The 20,887-nt window shown below is 39.5% G+C and overlaps 1 protein-coding gene across 9 annotated transcripts in view; it reads left to right on the forward strand.

Annotated features, from left to right (window-relative positions):
• Positions 1 to 704: 704 nt before the first annotated feature.
• The window catches only part of HEPH (hephaestin), a 153,984-nt gene continuing 133,801 nt past the window's right edge, over positions 705 to 20,887 (forward strand). For 8 of the 9 annotated variants that reach the window (XM_058536032.1, XM_058536037.1, XM_058536038.1 and 5 more), the window contains exons 1-7: positions 718 to 884; positions 2,531 to 2,775; positions 3,779 to 3,991; positions 4,713 to 4,895; positions 5,928 to 6,182; positions 8,836 to 9,004; positions 10,195 to 10,331. In XM_058536032.1, the coding sequence (XP_058392015.1) occupies positions 718 to 884; positions 2,531 to 2,775; positions 3,779 to 3,991; positions 4,713 to 4,895; positions 5,928 to 6,182; positions 8,836 to 9,004; positions 10,195 to 10,331 (1,369 nt within the window). Of the gene's footprint in view, positions 885 to 2,530; positions 2,776 to 3,778; positions 3,992 to 4,712; positions 4,896 to 5,927; positions 6,183 to 8,835; positions 9,005 to 10,194; positions 10,332 to 20,887 lie in introns of all 9 variants that reach the window. The other variant, XM_058536031.1, reaches the window with a different exon arrangement.

The following is a 20,887-nucleotide window of genomic DNA, read 5'->3' on the forward strand; positions in this document are numbered from 1 at the left end:
ACAATTCAAAGAGGATGAAAAGTGGCAACAATGAAAACAGAGGCACAGGGAGAATTAGTGATTTGATTCAGGTATTGAGTGAATCAGTGGCCCAATCAGGCTTCTGGTGCCTGTTTCCTGATTCCTGAGCCAGAGTACATTCTTGCTTCTATACTGCTGAAGGAACTGGATCCAGATTTCTCTTCTGAAAGAAGTGATACATAACTATCAGTACAAGTGATCTTTTTTTTTTTTTTGTGAGGAAGACCAGCCCTGAGCTAACATCTATTGCCAATCCTCCTCCTTTTTTTCCCTTTTTCTCCCCAAAGCTCAAGTAGATAGTTGTATGTCATAGTTGCACATCCTGCTAGTTGCTGTATGTGGGATGCCGCTTCAGCATGGCCCGACAAGCAGTGTGTTGGTGCACGCCCAGGATCCAAACCCAGGCAGCCAGTAGAGGAGCATGCACACTTAACCACTAAGCCACGGGCCCGGCCCCTGTACAAGTGATTTTTTAACATTTCCCTCCAAAGTCCAGTGTGTAGAAATCATTGAACATTTGTTGAACTGAAAGGAATCAGGTAAAGTAGAGCCTCTGGGCTAATTGGTTTTTGCTTTCTCAGTCACTCGGTCTGGCTCCTACCTCTTTAGTATTCCAGACACATTCAAAGCCCCTTTGTTCTCTTTCTTCCATATCAGCAGCTATTCATTTGCCTGTTTTCCAGAGTAATGTGGAGCATGGAGCGAGGCCACCTCCTCTGGACTCTGCTGTTCGTGCAACCCTTGTGGCCCCAACTGACTGATGGGGTAACTCGAGTCTACTACCTGGGCGTCCGGGACGTGCAGTGGAACTATGCTCCCAAGGGAAGGAATGGCATCACCAACCAGCCTCTTGACAGTGACATGTAGGTTTAATCTCTTGTGAAATTAGAGCTGGAGTTGGTGGGGGGACACCCTTGAGGTCAAGAGGTAGCCTCTTGAGTACCTTTTGCCAGGGTGTGGTAGCAACCAGCTCCTGATCTCTCTGGGCCATACACCCAGTGGCACATTTCCTGAGAAGAAGGCTAGTTGACTCAGGAACCAGTATCTCATATAGAGTCTGCTTTCCCACACTGAGGTGCCTCAGCATTTTTAGAGTCCTAACGGTAATTCCATATTCCCTTGACTCTAAGATGATATCCACACTGCTGTTTTAATAATAGCTGTTTAGCTTTAAAAGAGAGAGAGAAACATGAAATATTTACAGTGTTTGTAAGATGCGTGTGGTGGAAATATGCCCCATAGTTCAATGGACCTATACTGATTTCAGATGTGTGAAAATGTAAAAAAATAAAGTAAGCCTTAAAATCAAAGAAATAGCAGTAATAGCTATCACTTATGTAACTATCTGTGACAGGCACCATACTAGAAATTTACATACTTCATCTCACCTAATTCTTACAAAATGTCTGAGAGGTGAGTATGAATCTCCTCTTGTAGATGAGAAAACTGAGGCTCTGGGAGATCAAGTGACTCGCCCAAGTCTCACAGCTAGTAAATGAAAGAGCTAGGATTTGAACCTGGGTAATGTGGATGCAAATCTTGTACTCTTCTCACCATTCTGCCTTTCACAGTTCCCACAGGATTAACCTTTCTTGATCTTAGAGCCTTGCAAGTGCTCCCCGAATATCTGTTGAAAAAAAAGAGTGGATATATTAAAGAATCTTTTGTGGTCATGAATCACTTTGTCTCTTCAAAGCCTCAAAGTTTTCCAAAGTTGACTGTAACATCCCAGACCTCTCTAAGAAGAATTAGAGTAAGAAAAACAGCTGTCTTTTTTGACAAACCATCTTTCTATCCATCTAGTTTTTGAGTTACAGTCTTTGTATTAAAAGTGTCCTTGAGGGATAAGTTAGTTATCCCCCATCCCCAATACTTTGAAGTAATAGTTAACATTTATTAAGCTTTTACTATTTTTCAGGCACTGTCCTAAGCTCTTTATGTATTTTAATTATTTTAGTCACCACTAACATCCATATGAGTTTGGTACTGTGATTATCTCCATTTTACAGATGGGGAAATTGTGCACAGAGAGGTTAAGTAACTTGCTCAAAGTCCCACATATTTGGAAGTGGCAATATCAGCATTTATTGGAACCATCCTGGCTCCAGAGCTTGTGTTTTTAACCACTAGGCTACAAGACCTCCCATGTATAGCAGGACAACACTAAGTCAGGCCACATGGACAGGGAGTTGATCACTTAGAAAGAGTCAGTCCATAGTTGGTTGTCTCCCCATTACTATATATTTGGTTGAACCACATGAAATTGCCTTTTTTGTAGGTTGAGTGGTCAAATATTAGCAATTTCATATGCTTTAACTTAATACTTCCCATTGTCTAACAGTTAGATTCTAACCTGAAGCTTTCATGTTTTGATCAGTACAATCCCTTTTCCTCTTGTTTTGCCCTAAACAAAAATGGACACTTTTTGGTTGGCCTCCTCTGGAAAAGAACCCTCCAGAGGTTTGAAGATTGTGGCAAAATTCTGACTCTGTCTTTCCTTCCTTCCTAGAGTAGCTTCCAGCTTCCTAAAGTCTGACAAGAACCGGATAGGGAGCAGCTACAAGAAGACCATCTACAAGGAATATAAGGATGGTTCATACATGGATGAAATGGCCCAGCCTGCCTGGTTGGGCTTCTTGGGGCCAGTGTTGCAGGCTGAGGTGGGAGATGTCATCCTTATCCACCTGAAGAATTTTGCCACTCGTCCCTACACCATCCACCCTCATGGTGTTTTCTATGAGAAGGACTCAGAAGGTAAATCAGCCCACCCTTTCTTTCTCCTGCTGGCAGAAAATATCACTTTTCTTTTATTGCCATCTGAGAGAGAAAAGCTGGGAAGAAAGATAGTCTTTCCTTCCTTATGATCTGAGGTGGCAGGGACTCTCCTCAGAAAAACATGGTTGGGTACTGTTACCAGTTCTGTTATTCATATATGGTGTGACTTTGGGCAAGTCACTGACTCTCTCTGGGCCTCAGATTCTTCAGTAGGAATGTGGAGATTCAATGCGCATTTTATCACAAAGAATTACTTGAATAGCATTTTCATAAAATATTTGTGCTTTGCAAAGAGGAGAATGTGCTGTGAATGTAAGGGAGCATTATTCTAGTGCCACGGTCTTCCAAAAAGTCCATTTTTTTTTTTTTATTAAGAGAGAGTTGAGTTTACTCAACCGTATCTCCTAGTATCCCAGGCCCAATGGCCTATAACACTGACACAACAGTGAGTGAGGAGAATAGAGAGGGAAATCATAAGGTCCTGACTTGGCCACTAACTTCTTGTATGACCTTGGGCAAAAGTTACTTTTCCTCAGTTTTCTCTTCCATAAAATGAGAAAGTGGACCAACTGAGTATTAAGTTGCCTTTAGACTGAAATTTTATGATTGTCTGCTTTCTGTTTTCCAAAGTGAGTGCTTGAAGGGAGGAAATTATGTCTTCTTCCCTGCCTCCATGACACCAGCTTTGCATTAGGGCACTACTAGATCAGGCTGTGCAGCACTTTCCATGGCCACAGCTCCTTCCCCAATGGCTGCCACCTCCCTACCCATTGTTGATCTGAGGTGTGGGGTTCTTTAACTAGATATTACCTGAATCTGTGCCCTCCTCAGGCTATGAGGAACACTGTGCTTGACCTTTGAACTCTACCTTTCACAAGACTGGACCTAGGTGTCCCATATGTCAGCCCTCTCTTGGCTTCTATATCTGCCAGATTCCATCTCACTCAACCTGGGACTAGGCATGTGCAATTTCATTTTCTAGGCTCCCTATACCCAGATGGCTCCTCTGGTCAGCTAAAAGCTGATGATTCTGTTCCACCGGGAGGCAGCCACATCTACAACTGGACCATTCCAGAAGGACATGCACCCACTGATGCTGACCCAGCATGCCTCACCTGGATCTACCATTCTCATGTAGATGCTCCACGAGATATTGCGACTGGCCTCATTGGACCTCTTATCACCTGTAAAAGAGGTACTGGCCCCAAGGGTGAGCTATGAGATGCAATTTGAAATATCTAGGGGAAGCAGTGATATAGTTGAACCACCTACATATTGAGCAGCAGCCTGAGGAGCATTAATATAGCAGCACGTTTGTTTATTAGCAGAAATAAACCCCGCCAAACCCTTTTTCCACTATTATTTCTATTTCATTACCTTTTGTTCCCTAAAAAAAACCCTAAAACCAACAAAACTTTTCTACTTTCTTATTTTTTTCTTAGTTCACTTAAAAACTTGAATTAGTAATGATGGGAGTCAAGTCACATAAAAGTAAGTTGTGTGGTAAGAGTTTAAGTGTGGAGAGGATTCAAAGTGTAGCAATCAGGATTTGGGGCGGATTGTGGACTTGGTTGAAAATAGCATATGTTTAATGTATAGTTGGGCCTGGAGATCTAGGCGCTGCAGGAGTGTGGTCAAGTTAAGACCCTGGGTTGAAGACATAGGCAGGGGTGGTAGCGGGGAATTATTCTAGATCCTATGTGTCCCACCTTCAAGTCCTAGGCTCAACTGAATTGGTGGTTTTATCTGGGGAGTTTGGAAATAGAAATTAGCAACAGAAGACTCTATCTGCTTTTCTGTTGCTAACAGACCGTTAAGGCCCCCTCTCTTCCTATTCATTTCTTATGAGTCCCCCTTGCAGCTTACTGTTGCTAAGGAAAGGAGATTCTCAAGGGCACCATTCTTACTCATCCTAGGAACCCTGGATGGGAACTCCATTCCTCGGCGACAGGACGTGGACAATAATTTCTTCCTGCTCTTCAGTGTGATAGATGAGAACCTTAGCTGGCATATCGATGAGAACATTTTCACTTACTGCTCAGACCCTGCCTCAGTGGACAAAGAAGATGAGGCCTTTCAGGAGAGCAATAGAATGCATGGTGAGCTGGAGGAGGTAGCCACACCGTGACAGTGAACACTGATGGAGGGTCTCCACTGGATCTAGCATTTGTTGGGTGCTTTCACATACCTAGTCCTTTTTAATCCTCACAATGACCAGGGGTAGTAGGTGGCTTTTCCCTGTTTTACCTCTGAGGAAACTGAGGCTCCAGGATTACACAGCAGATAAAATTTTAGCAGCATAGCTGTCTGACTAAATAGCCTGTGCATTTGCCATTAGCTGTCCTGCCTCATAACGTGGAATAGCCCAGGCTGTTGACTCCAAAGTCATACACTACGTGATCAGTCACTTTGTTCTAAAAGGGAGGCAAGGTGGAAGAATTACCCACTTTGTGGAGAAAAATGGTTGCCTATAAGGGAATTCACAATGTTAATTAACTAAAGGCACAAAAGCCCCGAGGCATGGGCAGAGAACTGATTTAAGGAATAGAAACAAGTTTATTTTGCTTTTGTTTAGTTAAGGGAATGATTTACTTACCTTTGGTGACAGAGGTGGGCTCAAAGCCAGACAGTGCCAAGGGGAGGTGAAAATTCAGAGGGAATATGTAAGGGATGGCATGGACAGCTGAGATTTCTCTTGGGTTTTATAACAATTGCTTGTAATAACCATGATAATTAATTAGCTAACTTGACAATTGTCCTGTGGAAATTCCAGAAGGAAATTGGCTTGGAAGTAAAGAATAGCTTGCACAATAAACCCCATTCCTTTGAAAGCTTCCTCAGATTGCTGGGTTGGAATCTTGGCTCTACCACTTAATAGCTGTGGCGTTGAGAGAGAAGTAACTTTGTCTATCTGAACCTTGGTTTTCTTATTTTTTGCATGAGACCAAGTATATCTGCTTATTTCCCAGGGCTGTTTGTGAGATTTAAATGAAATAACACATTTGGTCAGCACAGTGTGCTCTTTAAAACATCATCTAAATGTTATCTATTGTTATTGTCAGGGGGTAAGTCTTCTCCCATTGTGCTGTTCTTTCCTAACTCTGATATTTTCTTTGGGTTTTCTTTTGCAGCAATCAATGGCTTTGTCTTTGGGAATGTACCTGACCTGAGCATGTGTGCACAGAAGCGTGTGGCCTGGCACTTGTTTGGCATGGGCAATGAAGTAGATGTCCACACAGCTTTCTTCCATGGACAAATGCTTACCATTCGAGGCCACCGCACTGATGTGGCTCACATCTTTCCAGCCACCTTTGTCACTGCTGAAATGGTGCCCCAGGAACCTGGCACATGGTTAATTAGCTGTCAAGTGAATAGTCACTTGCAAGGTGAAATCCAATATCTCTGACCCTTGAGGTATAGGAGGGAGGTGGTAATAATGGTCATCAGGAACCTGGGCTTCTGGCCTGAAGCCATAAGATAGGTCTTTCAGGTGTGACAGCTAGATATAAAGGATGAAACACTAGACTAGAATTCTGGGGACCCAGGTTCCTTCCTGGCTCAGACATTAACTTGCAGGGTGACCTTGAGCACAACTTTCTGGGTTTCATCTTCCCCATTTCTAACATAAGGTGGTACAGAGATGGATAAGTGGACTTTTAAGCTACCCTTTTTTTGCTCAGAATTCTAAGAAACTAAGACCTGGAACTGATTAAACAGACAGTGAAGGAGAGATTAGTTAAAGAAAAGTGAGGCTTCTACAGGAGATCATGGAGCATTGTAGGCAAGTAGTGACACTCTAGTTGGGACCCAATAGCAATAGGGATGGAAGGCTTGGTTTTCAGAGGGAGAATGGTCGAAGTAATGGCATAGTGAGTTGAGGCACATCAGAGGAAAGGAGGAACATATGAGGCAATGGAAAGAACACTAGATAAGTGATTAGAAGATTGAGTTGTCTCAGCTCTGTGAAAAACTCACCATATGACTTTGGAAATGTCCTTTCCCATTTCTAGGCCTCATTTGTCACATCTATAAAATGGGAGATTTGGTCTAAATGGTCTCTAAGATCCTCTTTAGTTCTCACTTTCTAGAATTATTTGATGTATGGTAAATTAGGTGGGTGTCAGAAAAGTGATATGTAAGTCTGTGAAAGTGGATTTGAGTAGGTGAGAAGTTATAGACTCTTGGGATAATGAGTCTTTGGTGGTAGGTTTGACCCAATAGGGGTCAGTTACTTGTGCTCCATCATCCAGGGTCTGTCCTCAGTCCCAAGTGTGCCTGGGTAAGCTTATGAATGTGGATGGAGGTTAGGGATGCAGCTCAATAGAGGAACAAGCATGGGCCTTAGAGCCAGACAAGCCTGGATTCAAATCCTGGTTCCACCAGTTGCTTAGTTACCTTTGGCAAGTCATATCACTTCTCTCAGCCTCTGTTTCCTCATCTGGGGATTGCAATAATGATTCCTACCTCCTAAAGTTATAGTGAAGTTTCAGAGAGATGATGTGATTTTGAATCTTAGAAACTAGGGGAATGATGAGACCAAGATAGTGAATATAAGAAAAGAAAATGAGCACTCGAATTTGCAGTTAAAAGATAAGAGTTTAAGTCTGAACTCCACCACTGATTAGCTGTGTAATCTTGGGCAAATTACTTAACTTCTCTGATCCTTAGTTTTCTTCATCTGCAAAAGGGGATATTAAAATTCTGTTTTATAAGGTGGTTAATGAGGATTGAAGGAGACAACATACATAAAGCACCTGACAAAGGGCTTGACATATAATACATATTAAACAAAATTGAATATCCTGGGGCCGGCCCCTGGGGTAGCGGTTAAGTGGGCACGCTCTGCTGCTGGCGGCCCAGGTTCGGAACTCAGGCACACACCGATGCACTGCTTGTCAGGCCATGCTGTGGTGGAGTCCCACATAAAGTGGAAGAAGATTGGCACGGATGTTAGCTCAGGGCTGATCTTCCTCACACACACACACAAAAAATGAATGTCTTTTCCTCCTCTTTCTTCACACCTCAGATTTCTAATTTACAAATTTTAAATCTCCTTGTGATGTTGTGAGGCTCAAATGAGATAATGTACCTGAATGACCTCCATAAGTTGCCAAGGAAATATAAGGTAGTATCATCCATTACCACTATGCCTCCATGTAACATCTTCCACATTTGGAGACACTACTTAAATCTACATTTTCCTGACAGTCCCAAGTCTGAAGCTTCATCTCCATGTATAGAATATGTTCTATTATTTTGGAAGCTTCCAACTTTATAAATAACTTACTCTTCTTTTTTAATTTGATGCTCCCACCAGCCCAGTGGGGTAGATTTTCCTATTCTCTTCATTTACAAAACAGACATTAAAACTCAGATCTAGGAAATGACTTGCCTAAGATCCTACAGATAGTGATAAGGCTTGGACTTGAATTCAGGTATTCTTTTTTTTCTTTTGTGAGGGAGATCAGCCCTAAGCTAATATCCGTGCTAATCCTCCTCCTTTTGCTGAGGAAGACCGGCTCTGAGCTAACATCTATTGCCAATCGTCCTCCTTTTTTTCCCCCAAAGCCCCAGTAGATAGTTGTATGTCATAGTTGCACATCCTTCTAGTTACTGTATGTGGGACACCTCAGCATGGCCAGAGAAGCGGTGCGTCGGTGCGCGCCCGGGATCTGAACCTGGGCTGCCAATAGCGGAGCATGCGCACTCAACTGCTAAGCCACTGGGCCGGCCCAAATTCAGGTATTCTAACTTCAATATCTGTGATGTTTCTACAATGTAAGCCTTTTGCAGAGGCAGGAATGAGGATCTGGTAGAGTCAGTGTCAGTGAGCAGGTGGAGATGCTTGAATTCCCACCTAGGCTCTCTCTTTCCCAGCCAGGTTCTTGAGGAGTGAGAGAAAGTGGCCCATTTGGAGACAGGGGTAAAGAGCCTAGTAGAGGGTGAGAGGGGAAAACATTAGGAGAATGAAGAAGGTGAGTTGTCTGGGTAGAAGATCTGTTGGGTGGAATGAGGCCAGCCTTGATGTTCTTCCTCCAGATGGTATGCAAGCACTCTACAAGGTCAAGTCTTGCTCCATGGCCCCTCCTGTGAACCTACTCACAGGCAAAGTCCGGCAGTACTTCATTGAGGCCCATGAGATTCGATGGGACTACGGCCCAATGGGGCATGATGGGAGTACTCGGAAGAATTTGAGGGAGCCAGGCAGGTAAGAGGCAGTGGGCTCCCTCTCCTTACTCCTGGGCCCAGATCCAAAAACCTATTACTCCCCCCCAGAAATCTCTCACTTCACTTGGGTGTCACAATCATTGTCTGGCTGGAGTTAAGTTACACCATTGTTAGCCAAATTCCTGTGGCCTCCTGGAGAGCTTGCTCTTGGGGAGCTACAAAACTTCTTGTAGGGTGATGTCATATCCCCAGCAAAGGGTCCAAGCAGAGTTTGATATTAGTCCTGCTATAATCCCAGGCCACATTCAGAAAAGAAGGCCCAGGTGGGACCCAGATCAGTTGAAATAACATTTCTTTGTCTCTTCTTTATTTTGCCCAATATTTACCTCCTTGCTCCTTCCTTTTTTTTCCATAGTCTGAAGGAAGCATTTAATCAGGAGTGTAAAAAACACTCTGAGAAATGTAGAAAGAGGGGAAACAAGCTGCCTTGTGTCCATTCCATGCCTATCCTTTTGGAGAAATTTCTCCCAATTTTCCTGTCTCATCCATGACTCAGATGTGGGAAAGACAGAGCAGAAGGTTAGTGCCCTATTCCATTGCTAGGCCTTAAGTTATGCCAACTCACTGAGCTATCAGTGATTCCAGGTCTTTCACAGAAGAGTTTGTGGGGGAATATCCTAGGGCACCCATCATGTTTATTCTTCCAGCAGGAAATAGAATGAGTCTCTAGAAAATGTAGGAAAGTAGGCACTTGGGTCTCAGGATGGCTTCTAGAATCTCCAACTAGGCCTGCTAAATTAGTAGGCTTTTATTGTGGAATGAAGGATATTCTTGATTAAGGGGAGAATGGATCATGAGTACCTGAGGATGATTAAGGACAGATGTCAGGCTACTTAACTCTAGAGGGTAGAACTAGTCCCAGTGTCTGGAACTTACAAGCAAGAAGATTTCAGCCTACTATAAAGAACAACTCCAATCATTAAAACTATCCAAAGTAAGAAGAATTGCTTTCTCTGAAAATGATTTCCCTAACCTTGGAATGGCTCAAGCAGAAACTATATTTCACTTATTAGTGGTGTCACCAGATGAGATATTTTCACTGGGTGGAAGGTAACCTGGATGATCTCTGAGGTCCTTCCTAACAATAAAGATCCATAACTTGATGAGCTTAAGGGTGAGTTGGGGGGTCTCATAATTAAATCATGTGACTTTTGCCTACTTATATGCTAGTGGCTCAGATAAATTTTTCCAGAAGAGCTCCAGCAGAATTGGGGGCACTTACTGGAAAGTCCGATATGAAGCCTTCCAAGATGAGACATTCCAGGAAAAGGTGCAGCTGGAGGAAGATGAACATCTTGGAATCCTGGGTGAGGAATTTTTAACTTGTGAAGTTCATTGACTAGAGCCAGAGAACTGGGAGAGACTTGGAAACTGGAGCCTGGGTGCAACTCAGAGGCACACTCTAGATCAGCATCTTCCAAAGTGAGTTCTAAGAGATGAGTGTTTTGTGAAAAAGGGTTATGGGTCTGAATGTGTTTGCAAAACACTAGGTTAAACATAGTCAAATAGTGTTCTTTGCTGCAGGGCTTCTCAGAGCATTGGATTTTTATTTATTCATCATGAATCTCCAAATGGGAATAGAGTATGTAACATTTCTCATACTTACTTTACTACTGAACCTTTTTTCAGTGAACATCTTCTGGTAGCACTGTTGTACAGGTCACACTTTTAGAAGTACTTCTCTAGATATATTTGTTAAGGACTATATAAAGCAGTAAGCCTGTCCAGGTTCTTGGTAATATGGTGCCAGGAGTAGATTGGCATGACATGCATACATGCTTGCAATGGTGAGGGGTGCAGAACAAGGCCTAGAGCCTGACCTTGCAGAATGTATCCAGAAGGTCTAAAGCACGGTATTGAGATTAGTATAGCAAAGTTGGTTGTGGTTTAGTCACTTGGTGGAGCCAGGAAACAAAATAGATCAGATGGGAGAAAAAATTGGAAATGAAAGTAATGTAATGGACAATATTCTGGGGATAAGTATGTGGCAGTTGATTCTAGGAGATCTGAACATGGGCAATAAGCTTTTCATTAGCTGGATAAGGAGCTATAAGAAGCAGAAACCCATCTTGGGAAAGAGGGTGGGCAGTGAGTATTAAGGACCTATCATTAGCTGGTGTTCAGCATAGGTCCCCAGTCTTTCTTTTTTTTTCTTCAATTTATTTTTATTGTGGTAAAATACACATAACATAAAATTTATCATCTTAACCATTTTTAAGTATACAGTTCAATGGTATTAAATACATTCATAATGTTATACAATCATCACTATCATTCATCTTCATAACTCTTTTCATCTTATAAAACTGAAACTCTATACCCATTAAACAATAACTACCCATTCTCTCCTCCCTTCAGCCCCTGGCAACTACCATGCTACATTCTGTCTCTATAATTTTGACTACTCTAAGTACCTCATATAAGTGGAATCATACAATATTTATCTTTCTGTGACTGGCTCATTTCACTTAGCATAATGTCCTCAGAGTTGATCCATGCAGTAGCATAATACAGAATTTCTTTTCTTTTTAAGGCTGAGTAATATTCCATTGTAGGTATATACTACATTTTGCTTATTCATGCATCCATCAATGGACACTTGTGTTGCTTCCACATTTTAGCTACTGGGAATAATGCTGCTATGAATATGGCTATATAACTATCTCAGACATGCAATCAATTCTCTTGGGTATATCCACAGAAGTGGAATTTCTGGATCACATGGTAATTCTATTTTTAATTTTTTGAAGAACCACCATACTGATTTCCACAGTGGCTGTACCATTTTACATTCCCACCAACAGTGGATAAGTTTTCCAATTTCTCCACATCCTTACTGATGCTTTTTGTTTGTTTGTTTGTCTTTGTTGATAATCACATCCTAATGGGTATGAAGAGGTATCTCACTGTAGTTTTGATTTGCATTTCCCTAATGATTAACGATGTTGAACATCTTTCGATGTGCTTATTGGCCATTTGTATATCTTCTTTGGAAAAATATCTGTTCAGTCCTTTGCCCATATTTTATTTAGTTGTTTATTTTGTTGTTGTTGTTGAGTTGTAAGAGTTCTCTATATATTATAGATATTAATTCCTTATCAGATACAGGCATATCCAGAGATATTGTGGGTTCAGTTCCAGACCACCACAGTAAAGTGAATGTCACAATAAAAAAGGTCACATGAATTTTTTGGTTTCCCAATGCATATAAAAGTTATGTTTACACTATACTGTAGTCTAATAAGTGTTCAATAGCATTATGTCTAAAAAAATTTACAAACCTTAATTAAAAAATATTTTATTGCTAAAAAAATGCTAACCATCATAAGAGCCTTAAGCAAGTTGTAATCTTTTTGCTAGTGGAGGGTCTTGCCTCGATTTTGATGGCCGCTGACTGATCAGGGTGGTGGTTGCTGAAGGCTGGAGTGGCTGTGGCAATTAAAAAAACTAAGATAATAGTGAAGTTTGCCGCATTGATCAACACTTCCTTTCATCAACAATTTCTCTGTAGCACGCAATGCTATTTGATAGCATTTTACCCACAGTAGAACTTCTTTCAAAATTGGAATCAATCCTCTCAAATCCTGCCACTGCTTTATCAACTAAGTTTATGTAATATTCTAAATCCTTTGTTGTCATTTCAACAATCTTCACAGCATCTTCACCAGGAGTAAATTCTATCTCAGGAAACTACTTTCTTTGCTCATCCATAAGAAGCAACTCCTCTACCATTGATGTTTTATCATGAGATTGCAGCGATTCAGATACATTTTCAGGCTCCACTTCTAATTCTAGTTCTCTTGCTACTTCCACCACATCTGCAGTTACTTCCTCCACTGAAGTCTTGAACCCCTCAAGGTCATCTGTGAGGGTTGGAATCATCTTCTACCAAACTCCTATTAGTGTTGATATTTTGACCTCTTCCTATGAATCACAAATGTTCTTAATGGCATCTAGAATGGTGAATCCTTTCCAGAAGGTTTTTCAATTTACTTTGCTCAGATTCATCAGAGGAATCACTATCTATGGCAGCTATAGCATTATAAAATGTATTCTTAAATAGTAAGACTTGAAAGTCTAAATTACTCCTTGATCCATGAGCTACAGAATGGATGTTGTGTTAGCAGGCATGAAAACATAATTAATGTCATTGTACATCTCCATCAGTGCTCTTGGGTGAACAGGTGCATTATCAATGAGCAGTAATATTTTAAAAGGAATCTTTTTTTCTGAGCAGTGGTTCTCAACAGAGGGATTAAAATATTCAGTAAGTCATGTTGTAAACAGACATGCTGTCATCCAGGCTCTGTTATTCCATTTATAGAACACAGGCAGAGTAGATTTAGCATAATTCTTAGGGGCTCTAATATCTTTGGAATGGTGAGCATTGGCTTCAATTTAAAAGTCACTAGCTTCATTATCCTATAATAAGAGAGTCGTCCTGTCCTTTGAAGCTTTGAAGCCAGGCACTGACTTCTCCTCCCCAGCTATGAAAATCCTAGAGAGCATCTTCTTCCAATGTAAGGCTGTTTCATCTACATTGAAGATACTTACCTGGCAGGGAAGATACCATGATCACGAAGATCTGTTGTTTAATGTAGCCACCTTCATTAATTATCTTAGCTAGATTTTCTGAATAACTTGCTACAGCTTCTACATCAGCACTTGCTGCTTCATCTTGCACTTTTATGTTATGGGGATGCCTTCTTTCCTTAAATCTCATGAACCAACCTCTGCTAGCTTCAAACTTTTATTCTGAAGCTTCCTCACCTCTCTCAGCCTTCATATAATTAAAGAGAGTAGGGCCTTGTTATGGATTAGGTTTGGGCTTAAGGGAATGTCATGGCTGGTTTGATCTTTTATCCAGGCCATTAAAACTTTCTCCACATTAGCAATAAGGCTGTTTCGCTTTCTTATCATTCATGAGTTTACGGGAGTAGCACATTCAATTTCCTTCAAGAACTTTCTTTTGCATTCACAACTTGGCTAATTGTTTGGTGCAAGAGGCCTGTAGCTTTTAGCCTATCTCAGCTTTTGACATTCCTTCCTTGCTAAGCTTAATCATTTCTAGCTTTTGATTTAAAGTGAGAGACATGTGACTCTTCCTTTCACTTGAACACTTAGAGGCCATTGTAGGGTTTTTAATTGGCCTAATTTCAATATTGTTGTGTCTCAGGGAATAGCGGGGGTCTGTGGAGAGGGAGTGAGACAGTGGATTGGCCAGTTGGTGGAGCAGGCAGAACACAAACAACATTTATTGATGAAATTCACAGTCTAATGTGGGCATTGTTGTGGTGCCCCCAAATAATTACAATAGTACCTTCAAACATCACTGATCACAGACCACCATAACAAATATAATCACAAGGAAAAAGTTTGAAATATTGCGAGAATTACCAAAATGTGATACAGAGATGTGAAGTGAGCAAATGCTTTGGAAAAATGGCACCGATAGACTTACTTGATGCAGGGTTGCTACAAAATTTCAATTTGTAAAAAAACGCAATATCTGCAAGGTGCAATAAAGCAAGGCACAATAAAACTAGGTGTGCCTGTATATGATTTGCAAATATTGTTCTCATTCTGTGGGTTGCCTTTTTACTCTGTTGATAATGTCTTTTTACGCCCATTTTTAAAATTTTCATGAAGTCCATTATGTCTATTTTTTTCTTTTGTTAGCTGTGCCTTTGGTGTCATATCCAAGAAATCATTGCCAAATCCAACGTTGTGACGATTTTGCCCTATGTTGTCTTAACATTTTTTTAACATTTTATTTTGTTTATTTTATTTTTTTTTTGTGAGGAAGATCGGCCCTGAGCTAACATCCATGCTAATCCTCCTCTTTTTGCTGAGGAAGACTGGCTCTGAGCTAACATCTGTTGCCAATCCTCCTCCTTTTTTTCTCCCCAAATCCCCAGTAGATAATTGTGTGTCATAGTTGCACATCCTTCTAGTTGCTGTATGTGGGACGTGGCCTCAGCATGGCCGGAGAAGTGGTGCGTCGGTGCGTGCCCAGGATCCGAACCCGGGCTGCCAGTAGCGGAGCGTGTGCACTTAACCGCTAAGCTACGGGGCCGGCCCCCTATGTTGTCTTATAGGTGTAGGATTGTTTTAGGTCTTACATTTAGATCTTTGATCTATTTGGTGTTAATTTTTGTATATAGGGTTAGTTAAGATTCCAACTTCATTCTTTGGCATGTGGAAATCCAGCTTTCCCAGCACCAATTGTTTAAAAGAACGTCCCCATATATGTGAGGGTTTATTTCTGGGATCTCTATTCTATTCCATTTGTCTATGGGTCTGTCTTTATGCCTGTATCACCTCGTTTTGTTTACTGTAGCTTATAGTAAATTTTGAAATCAAGAAGTGTGAGTTTTCCAGTTTTGTTCTTCTTTTTCAAGATTGTTTTGGCTATTTGGGCTCTGTTGAGATTCCATATAAATTTTAGAATAGGTTTTTCTATTCTACAAAATTGTCATTAGAATTTTTATAGGGATTTTATTGAATCTGTAGATTAAATTGGGTAGTATAAATATTTTAATGATATTGAGTCTTCCAATCTACAAATATGGAATGTGTTTCCATTTATTTGTGTCTTCTTTAATTTATTTCAGCAATGTTTTGTAATTTTCATTGTACAGGTCTTTTGCATCCTTGGTTAAGATAATTCCTAAGTATTTTATTCTTTCTGATGCTATTACACATGAATTTTTTTGTAATTTATTTTTCAGATTATTTCATTGTTAGTGTATAGAAATACAACTGAATTTTTGTGTTGACTTTGTATCCTGCTACTTTGCTGAATTCATTTATTAGCTCTAACAGTTTTTTGTGGACTCTTTAGGGTTTTTCTACATATAGTATCATATCAATGCAAACAGACGTAATTTGAGATCTTCCTTTCCAATTTGGATGTCTTTTATTTCTTTTCCTTGACTAATTGCTCTGGCTAGAATTTCCAGTAGTATGTTGAATAGAAGTGGTGAAATCAAGCATCCTTGCCTTGTTCCTGAGGAATCTCAGAGGAAAAGATTTTAAATTTTCACCATTGAGTATGATGTTCACTGTGGGATTTTCATATATGGCTTTTATTATGTTGAGGTAGTCTCCTTCTATTCCTAGTTTTTTGAATGTTTTTGTCATGAAAAGGTGTTGAATTTTATCAAATGCTTTCTCTGCATCAATATAGATGATCATGTGTTTTTTTCCTTCATTCTGTTAACATGGTGTATTACATCGATCAACTTTTGTATGTTGAACCATCCTTGTGTTCTAGGACTAAATCTCACTTGGTCATAGTGTATAATCCTTTTAATATGCTGCTGAATTAGATTTCCTAGTATTTTATTGAGGACATTTGCATCAATGTTCATAAGGGATATTGGTGAGTAGTTTTCTTTTTTTGAAATGTATTTGTCTGGCTTTGGTAACAGGGTAATGCTGGCCTCATAGAATGAGTTGGAAAGTATTCTCTCCTCTCCAATTTTGTGGAAAAGTTTGAGAAGAATTGGTATTACTTCTTTAACTGTTTAGTAGAATTTACCAGTGAAACCATCAGGTCCAGGGCTTTTCTTTATTGGGAGATTTTTGATTACTGATTCAATCTCCTTAATAGTTACAGGTCTATTCAGATTTTCTGTTTCTTTATGATTTAGTCTTGGTAGGTTTTCTGTTTTAGGAATTTGTCCATTTCATGTAGGGTATCCAATTCATTGGCACACAATTGTTCATAGTACTATCTTATAACCATTTTTATTTCTGTAAAATAGGTAGTAATGTCCCCACTTTCATTTCTTTTTTTTTCTTTTTTTTTTTAATTTTTTGTTTATTGCAGTAACATTGGTTTACAACATTGTAAAAATTTCCGGTGTACATCACTACACCTCCACTTCTGCACAGATTACATCATGTTGACCACCAAAACACCAACTACAACCCATCACCACAACATGTACCGAACCATCCCCTTCACCCCCCCTCCCTCCCCCCTCACCCCTGCAACCACCAATCCAATCTCTGTCCCTATGTGTTTGTTTATTGTTGTTATTATCTACTACTTAATGAAGGAAATCATACGGTATTTGACCTTCTCCCTCTGACTTATTTCACTTTGCATTATACCCTCAATGTCCATCCATGTTGTCACAAATGGCTGGATTTCATCGTTTCTTATGGCTGAGTAGTATTCCATTGTGTATATATACCACATCTTCTTTATCCATTTGTCCCTTGTTGGGCACTTAGGTTGCTTAAAAGTCTTGGCTGTTGTGAATAATGCTGCAATGAACACAGGGGTGCATGTACCTTTACAAATTGGTGTTTTCAAGTTCTTTGGATAAATACCCAATAGGGGAATAGCTGGATCATATGGTAGTTCTAACCTTGATTTTTTGAGGAATCTCCATACTGTTTTCCATAGTGGCTGCACCAGTTTGCACTCCCACCAGCAGTGTATGAGAGTTCCCTCCTCTCCACATCCTCTCCAACACATGTTGTTTCCTGTCTTGTTAATTATAGCCATTCTGACGGGCGGGAGGTGATATCTCATTGTAGTTTTGATTTGCATTTCCCTGATACTTAGTGATTTTGAACATCTTTTCATGTGTCTGTTGGCCATCTGTATATCTTCTTTGGAGAAATGTCTGTTCAGGTCTTTTGCCCATTTTTTAATTGAGTTGGTAGTTTTTTTGTTGTTGAGATGAATGAGTTCTTTACATGTTTTGGAGATTAAGCCCTTATCAGATGTATGGTTTGCAAATATCTTCTCCCAATTGTTAGGTTGTCTTTTCGTTTTGTTGATGGTTTCCTTTGTTGTGCAGAAGCTTTTTAGTTTGATGTAGTCCCATTTGTTTATTTTTTCTATTGTTTCTCTTGCCCGGTCAGACATGGTGTTTGAAAAGATGTTGCTAAGACTGATGTCGAAGAGCGTAATGCCTATGTTTTCTTCTAGAAGTTTGACAGTTTCAGGTCTTACATTCAAGTTTTTAATCCATTTTGAGTTAATTTTTGTGTATGGTGTAAGGTAAGGGTCTATTTTCATTTTTTTGCATGTGGCTATCCAGTTTTCCCAACACCATTTGTTGAAGAGACTTTCTTTTCCCCATTGTATATTCTTGGATCCTTTGTCAAAGATTAGCTGTCCATAGATGTGTGAGTTTATTTCTGGGCTTTCGATTCTATTCCATTGACTGTGTGTCTGTTTTTGTGCCAGTACCATGCTGTTTTGGTTACTCTAGCTTTGTAGTATATTTTGAAATCAGGGAGTGTGATACCTCCAGCTTTGTTCTTTTTTCTCAGGATTCCTTTAGCTCTTCGGAGTCTTTTGTTGTTCCATATAAATTTTAGGATTCTTTCTTCTATTTCTATGAAAAACATTGTTGGAACTTTGATAGGGATTGCATTGAATCTATAGATGGCTTTAGGAAGTATGGACATCTTAACTATGTTAATTCTTCCAATCCAAGAGCACGGAATATCTTTCCATTTCTTTGTGTCTTCTTCAATTTCTTTCAGAAATATTTTATAGTTTTCGGTGTACAGATCTTTCACCTCTTTGGTTAAGTTTATTCCTAGGTATTATATTCTTTTTGTTGTAATTGTAAATGGGATGGTATTCTTAATTTCTCTTTCTGCTACTTCGTTGTTAGTGTACAGAAATGCAACTGATTTTTGTATGTTGATTTTGTATCCTGCAACTTTACCATATTCGATTATTAATTCTAAAAGTTTTCTGGTGGATTCTTTAGTTTTTTCTGTATATAAAATCATGTCATCTGCAAATAGTGACAGTTTCACTTCTTCCTTTCCAATTTGGATCCCTTTATTTCTTTTTCTTGCCTGATTGCTCTGGCTAGGACTTCCAGTACTATGTTAAATAGGAGTGGTGAGAATGGGCATCCTTGTCTGGTTCCTGTTCTTAGAGGGATAGCTTTCGGTTTTTCACCATTGAGGATGATATTAGCTGTGGGTTTCTCATATATGGTCTTTATTATGTTGAGGTACTTTCCTTCTATACCCATTTTATTCAGAGTTTTTATCATAAATGGATGCTGTATCTTGTCAAATGCTTTCTCTGCATCTATTGAGATGATCATGTGATTTTTATTCTTCATTTTATTAATGTGGTGTATCACTTTGATTGATTTGCGAATGTTAAACCATCCCTGCATACCTGGAATAAATCCCACTTGATCATGGTGTATAATTTTTTTGATGTATTGTTGTATGCGATTTGCTAGTATTTTGTTGAGAATTTTTGCATCGATGTTCATCAGTGATATTGGCCTGTAATTTTCTTTTTTTATGTTGTCGTTGTCTGCTTTTGGTATCAGGGTAATGTCAGCTTCCTAGAATGAGTTAGGGAGCTTCCCCTCTCCTCAATTTTTTGGAAGAGTTTGAGAAGGATAGGTATTAAGTCTTCTTTGAATGTTTGGTAGAATTCACCAGGGAAGCCGTCTGGACCTGGACTTTTATTTTTGGGGAGGTTTTTGATTACTGTTTAGATCTCCTTACTGGTGATTGGTCTATTCAAATTCTCTACTTCTTGTTCCGGTTTTGGAAGGTTGTATGATTCTAAGAATTTATCCCTTGCTACCAGATTGTAGAATTTGTTGGCATATAGATTTTCATAGTATTCTCTTATAATCTTTTGTATTTCTGAGGTGCCTGTTGTAACCTCTCCTCTTTCATTTCTGATTTTACTTATTTGCTTCTTCGCTCTTTATTTCTTGGTGAGTCTAGCTAAAGGTTTGTCAATTTTGTTAATCTTTTCAAAGAACCAGCTCTTGGTTTTATTAATTTTTTCTATTGTTTTTTCGGTCTCTATTTCATTTACTTCTGCTCTGATTTGTATTATTTCCCTTCTTCTACTGATTTTGGGCTTGGTTTGTTCTTCTTTTTCCAGTTCCTTTAGGTGCGTTGTTAGATTGTTTATTTGAGATTTTTCTTGTATGTTGAGATAGACCTGTATCGCTATAAACTTCCCTCTTAGAACCGCTTTTGCTGTATCTCTTAAATTCTGGCATGTTGTCTTTTCATTTTCATTTGTCTCCAGGTATTTTTTTATTTCTTCTTTGATTTCTTCGTTAACCCAGTCATTGTTCAGTAGCATTTTGTTTAATATCCACGTATTTGTGGTTTTTCTGATTTTCTTCCTATAATTGATTTCTAGTTTCATACCATTGTGGTCAGAAAAGATGGTTGGTATTGTTTCAATCTTCTTAAATTTATGGAGACTTGTTTTGTGGCCTCATATGTGATCAATCCTGGACAATGTTCCATGTGCATTTGAAAAGAACGTGTATTCTTCGGTTTTTGGAAGGAATGCTCTGTATATATCTACCAGGTCCATCTGTTCTAGTGTGTCACTTAAGGCCAATGTTTCCTTATTGATTTTCTGTTTGGATGATCTATCCGTTGGTGTAAGTGGAGTGTTAAAGTCCCCTACTATTATTGTGTTACTGTCTATTTCTCTTTTTATGTCTGTTAATAATTGCTTTATATATTTAGGTGCACCTAAATTGGGTGCGTAGATATTTACAAGTGTTATATCCTCTTGTTGGATTGTTCATTTGATCATTATATAATGCCCTTCTTTGTCTCTTTTTACAGTTCTTGGTTTAAAGTCTATTTTGTCTGATATGAGTACTGCTACCCCAGCTTTCTTTTCATTGCCATTTGTGTGGAGTATCTTTTTCCATCCCTTCACTTTCAGTTTGTGAGTGTCTTTAGGTCTGAAGTGTGTCTCCTGTATGCAGCATATACATGGGTCTTGTTTTTTATCCAGTCAGCCACCCTATGCCTTTTAATTGGAGCATTTATTCCATTGACTTTAAAGTAGCTATCAATAAGTATGTACTTACTG

This window comes from Diceros bicornis, chromosome X, assembly GCF_020826845.1.
Source record: "Diceros bicornis minor isolate mBicDic1 chromosome X, mDicBic1.mat.cur, whole genome shotgun sequence".
Taxonomy (NCBI): Eukaryota; Metazoa; Chordata; class Mammalia; order Perissodactyla; family Rhinocerotidae; genus Diceros; species Diceros bicornis.